Source organism: Clytia hemisphaerica, unplaced genomic scaffold (assembly GCF_902728285.1).
Source record: "Clytia hemisphaerica strain Z4C2 unplaced genomic scaffold, Clytia hemisphaerica genome assembly, whole genome shotgun sequence".
NCBI lineage: Eukaryota > Metazoa > Cnidaria > Hydrozoa > Leptothecata > Clytiidae > Clytia > Clytia hemisphaerica.
Window position 1 is genome coordinate 442,871 of NW_027104149.1, and position 5,911 is coordinate 448,781.

The 5,911-nt window shown below is 34.8% G+C and overlaps 1 protein-coding gene across 1 annotated transcript; it reads left to right on the forward strand.

Annotated features, from left to right (window-relative positions):
• The first annotated feature begins 252 nt into the window (after window positions 1-252).
• LOC136814003 (uncharacterized) lies at window positions 253-2,762 on the forward strand. Its single transcript, XM_067070508.1, has 2 exons — window positions 253-1,476; window positions 1,931-2,762. The coding sequence occupies exons 1-2, from the start codon at window positions 297-299 to the stop codon at window positions 2,206-2,208; spliced, it is 1,458 nt and encodes a 485-aa protein (XP_066926609.1). The 5' UTR covers window positions 253-296; the 3' UTR covers window positions 2,209-2,762.
• Window positions 2,763-5,911: the final 3,149 nt, after the last annotated feature.

Genomic DNA, 5,911 nt, shown 5'->3' on the forward strand with positions numbered 1-5,911 from the left:
CCTGATTCATAAATTTCAAGATATAGAGGTACTTTAGAGCCCTAAGTGGATCTCTGAATATGGGTTCTGTTGGTCGCGAAAACTTAGGGTAAACTGTTAGGTTTTTGAGACTTGCCCTAAGTCACTCGAAGACACGTGGTTCGCGCAATGTTTACATTTTACTACTTTCATGTCCCTTTAAAATGCAACTGTAGTTCTGACTCTTGTTATTATGGAATTTTGTCTAACATTTATAATTTATTTTTTAGACTAAAAAATAAAAATTCAAAGAAATTTAAAATAAAGAAAGTTACTCTATGATCAATATGTCCAGTCACGAGCGTTTACCATTTTTACCAAGTGGAGTTGACGATGTTAAACCAATTGAACTCGATCACACCTACACCTTAGGTGATGTGCCTGGATACATGCAAGAAATCATGCCTCAAGGATTTGACGCCAGTGGTACTCGTTATCTGTTCTACCAAGATCGTCATTTTGCTAAGAAGGCTAAATGTGAGTGTTGTGAGGATTTGCTTGAAAATGAGATCAAGATCTATGTCATTTCTTATAACAAGGCGTTGGAGAAAAATGTGTTGAAAATGTTCTCTCGTTCTTTAATGGATGATTCTAGACGGATGATTGAGCTTGATACAGTTAACGGAAATCTCGTTCATGCTACAATAACTTGTATATCTAAAGAGGAAAAGGAGATCCCTCTGACTATTGACTCTGACGACTCCGATGAGGATGAGGAAGATGATGATGAAACTCCTGACGAATTGCAAATCGACCTTTATTACTTCCACATAATGGAACACTTAAATGTTAAAGGTACCAAAGTTTTAGTCGAAGATCGTCAAGAACCAGATATGACTTTGAAACATGATGGTGAAGAATATACTGATGTCAAACTGAAATATAATTATCGATTTGGTGATGAGACTGTTTTACTCGTCATTGCGTATAATCGTGACGAGGACGAAAATTACAGACCTATATTTGATACTGAAATTTGTATTGATATAGTGCACACAGAGAAAGGGAAGATATGGCATTCAGAAAGAGTGAAGCTTGATCTGTCGATGACCAAAATGGAGGATCATGGAATTCCGGAAATCGAACTAACAAGGGACCGTATTTATGTTTGCGATGGTAAGCCAAGATTTGATATTTTACCAAATGTCTACGAGTTTGATTTGAAAGGAAATCTAATGTACTCCTATGAAATCGCTCCTGATAGCTTTGATGCGGCAGCTCTTCAGCGCCTGGATGACCACTCGATGTCGATCGTTTTGACGTCTTATCTTGGTGAAGTTCGTCAGTTGAAGCTGAATGAAGGCGATACTATTGTATTAAAAGATGTTGGAAAATATGTCAGCAACCTACCTGGCTTACGGAAACATCAAGAACGTGACCAATATAGTCATGATCAGCATTCGGAATTAATCGAGAAGCTTGGTAGATTATTTCTCCGCTTGAGTGGCACATTTAAAGGTATGCTTTATTTGTATCCTTATTACCTGGTATTTCGCTATTTTTTGTAAGAATTTTGAAGCTAAGATTGGCATTTAAGGAGGAAAATCCATTTTCAATGTTTGTAAGTGAAGATAAAAGCTTTTTGTTTTTGGTTATTTGGCACTTTTAAGAAATACATAGTGGTGAAATAGTTATCATTATCTTAGGAGATTATCACTGTGAAAATAATTTCAAAGAATAATTGTTCGATCAAAAGAGACAGCCCAGATCAAGATTACTGCGGTAGACTTTAAAAATATACAAAAACAAACAGAAAACAGCCTTTGTAAAGGCCAACCAAATAGATAAAGGTTATATCCTTTGACTATTTAAATTTATTTCACAGTGTGATATTTTTAAGAAGTCTGATTTTGCCATGTCTTAAGTATGTCCAAATAATTCAAATATTAACATTCTATTTATTTATTTGTAGATAGCGGTGGGATTAAATACTTAGATGTTGATAACAAACGAATTTCAAATGATATAGATGTTGGAACCCGGGAACATTGGTGTCGGCAAATTACCTTGAATCAGAATGCCGAAGAAGTAGGGCTTTTCTGGGAAACCGGTAAAGCTATCTTTGTTTATATGGAGGGCTATGAAGATAAAGTTTTGTCTTTCCATGTTCAGCGTTTAAAATATCATGGTGGTGATAATGATATAAATGCTGACAATGATAACACTGGAAGCACTTGTTCCATCTCTTGAAAGATATCACCGGATGGACAGTAATAATTTTGTCATACTTCAGATGAGAATGTATTGAATCATTTATGTACGTTCAATTGGTCATTCTACATATAAATTTTTATTCTAAACAATATTTCGACCTCCTTAAAAATCCCGGTTTTTAGTGAGGTGCTCGCTACTCGTTTCTTAGTGAGTTCCACTTTGACGATTTTCGAAAAATAGAAGCCTTTCAAGTGTTTTGACGCAAATTCGATTATTTTGCTACTGCAGGAGCTTCGAAATTTAAAAGTGACGTCAAAAAATCGAATGTTTAGAGCAAAACATTCGAAAAAGTTGCACGCGGGTGACGTCTAGTTATAGGCTAGTCACATACTGACCGTCGTCTAGATTTAGACCATGTTCACTATGTGGCGCCGTCTCACGGTACTGGATCGCCAAATGCTTCTCGCACCTTCCACATGAAATACTGTAATACCTGATAGTGTTTGCACCTACTTAAAGGTCTTATAAGTTTATCCCTATTATTTTTTAATTTGTAAACTCAAACAAAAATAATTTTATTTATCATTTTACTTTCATCTCTTCTTGTCACGTTATTAGTGGGTCTTCTAGAAAGCGTACAATGTGCAAGATAATTACGTAAATATAAATGTAAATATAATACTAACAATGAATTTATGGGTGCATGTCACTAGTCCGACACTTTCTAATCCGACAGTAAAATAGTCCGAATCTATAAAATAAATTTACAATTTAGAAATCTTTTTTTCCGACGTCAATTTTATCCGAAAACGAAAGATTTTAGAGTGTCATATGTTGAATAAGGGTTTTTCACTGAGATAATATTAATAACAGTTCATTTTGGCGGCATTATGACATAATTAGAAATAAAGGACCAATTTTTGCATGTTAAGAATTATGCTATAAGGGTTGTACATCGCAAACTTTAATTCTAGCCCCCCCCCCTCCCCGCCAAAAAAAGAAGGGTCGTAAAAACAGCTAAATCCATTTTCTTGACTTTTGAAAGCCTAATCCTAATAAGCTTCTCAAAATTTAAGAAAAGTCGGGTTTAGGGGCCCAACCTCAAAGTCGGAACTTTGGATTTTTATAAGCACGTGGTTGCTTATAAAAAATGTGCCTCATCTTTGGCGATTTATATGTTTTTTTTTACTTGATGTCGGACAAAATTGCTGTCGGGATAGATACTGACGCATTTGTCAAAACCCAACGTCGGGCATTTTTACTGTCGGATAGAAAGTGTCGGACTACTGACGACCTCCCGAATTTATAATGCTATCGTCAATAACACTTTTTTTTTTTTAATAATATAATTTTTATGAGCGTAGTAATATCAATACTATATCGCTAAGGTAGTCATAAGATAAGACTCTTAGTAAATAGAGAGACTGCAATTAGGTAATAGCTCCTTAAGTGGGCGAGTGGGCAGGCGTAAATAATCTAACAATATTTGAATAACTTCGGACAGCCGCCCTTTATAATGTCTAACATCACGTGACTATGAAGCGCCATGAGAACAATAATAAATTCATTTCGTTCGGTTAGTAAATGTATAACTGGTTAGTCATTGAAGTTTTGTTATATTTCGCAGAAAGATGTGTAATCATAAATTCCCGAGCGTAATGGACCCTCATTTTCGATTTTCGCGTAAAGAAGACTAGTTTCCTTCAAAGTTTTTTGCGAAATTTGATCTTGGAAATCTTTATTTATTTTTCTCCATGAAAGATGTGTTCTGATCATTTCTAGGGTTACTAGGCAACAAGGTTACGTCAATTTTCTCTTGATTATACCCCTGACTCGTCAGAACACATCATTATTTCTAGCTCATTAATTTTCGAAGATCTAATAGAAGAACAGATCAAAATTTCTAGCTGAAACCTACGCTCAGAGAACATCTGAAAAAAAATTCGTCTCGCAGGCTGCTTGTGAAAAGTGCTCACTTTGCATCGAACGTAATGTACAAAGTATATAATAATAGCACAATTATTTAAAATTTATTATGTATTAGTCTAAATAAAATGTTCTAATCGTCAACATGACGAGGACGTGACGATCATATTTTGTACAATTTTATCCCGGGGGGATGCCTAGGCAAAAGGAGGATACGGGTATATGTGCCGCCTTTAAGGGTCCCTCTTTTGGATCTTCTTTCTTAGGGATTGCCAATACCTATCATTGTCATCGATTATGACGTTAAAAAGTACTTTTCCCCTAATTTCTTAAAACAGCAAACTAATTATTCTAACATCTAGCTCTGAAATTTGTATCCTAAAGTCTGTTCACGATAAGTGTGCACTCTTTCTTCTTTTAACCTATAACTTTTGAAGGAATTCTTCAATCTTTATGAATTTCGTATCGTTGGAGAGATTATTGTGAGTGGAACAATTTGAAATAAAAAGTCTTTAAAAAAATTATAAAAAGGAAGATGAAAATGAAGAAGAAAAAAATGAAGATCTTGTAGAAAAGTGCTATAACTTTCTTGAAGAATTTCTTTAAAAGTTATCGCTAAAATAAAAAAGAGTGCACACTTATCGTGAATAGACTTCGCTTCTTTTGACGTAAAAACGACCATGCCCAGGGGGGGGGCACTTGATTTCGAAACGACGGTATGTGCCGCACAAAATCTGCTTTTCAAAATCGTACCCTTACAGTGCAGTTCAATATGACTGAAAAGGTACCCTTTCAGTACCGTTGCATTTTCTCTTGATTTACCCAACCCTTATAGTGCACTATATTTCTCAGCTGTAAATCTGTGTGAAAAAAGAAGCTTGGGAAATTTTCTGTTTTAAAGAAAAACTGAGAAAACTATTCTTGTCAGCTGTAATTATCAAACAATAGAAACTTTTTCAAACAAACGAGAAGTAAAAACCTTATTTTGAATTTTATTTCAAAATCCAACCCTAGTAGTGCAATCTCACAGAAACACACCCTTACAGTGAATTTTGAGATACTGAAAAACCCCACCCTTTAAGCGCCGCACATGACGTAGGCCAGATCATATGAGTGCCCCCCCCCCCCCCGGACCATGCCTAAGGCTCCCAATTTTCTGCGCAAACTTTTGTCTTTTTTGGATTGTGTTTACTGCAAAAATGGCTGTAAAAGTGAAAAAAAAACCCAAGTACTATTCATCTCCTAACTATTTTTTTATTTCATCTTTAGTCCTGACAAAAAAATATTCATTATGTTGGTTAGAATGATTTTGGGTGAATTCAAACGAAATTTTGATTTGTTGATGCGAGAGAGGATTTTTGATTGGAATTCAAATTTTCCGGTATGTGCTTTTATAAATTTAATTTACATTTCTCATTTCATTGGCTTTTTCTGATTTTTGGCAGTAAGATTGAGGGCAAGGTTTTCTAAAAAGTTGCCGTTTTTTCTTTGCCGTAAAAATTCTCTTTTGTAATTTTTAAGGAAAATAAGCATTTCTCGTGATTGGTTGGGTATTTTTTTCTGATTTTTTGCACAATGATAAAAAATGGCCATGTTTAAAATCTGATGGAGCAAAAGTGCCTAAAAATGGTTTTTTGCACGTTGTGTGAGATTCCTTCATTCAATTCCATGATTTTTTTCATAAAGTCTGAGGGAAAGGTTTCTAATGGGAAATATCTTAAAAAGCAAGTTCGAGCACAATAATTAAATTGATGATTGGAAGTACTTTGGAATGACTTTCTTGATGTTTCATTTCAGCCTTCACAGAGAAAGA

What these genes read in the sequence shown, in the direction of transcription:
- LOC136814003 (XM_067070508.1), top strand. Translation starts at nt 297, where the DNA reads ATGATCAATATGTCCAGTCACGAGCGTTTACCATTTTTACCAAGTGGA. An exon ending in CTTGAGTGGCACATTTAAAG is followed by an intron (nt 1,477 to 1,930) that starts GTATGCTTTATT and finishes ATTTATTTGTAG; the next exon opens with ATAGCGGTGGGATTAAATAC.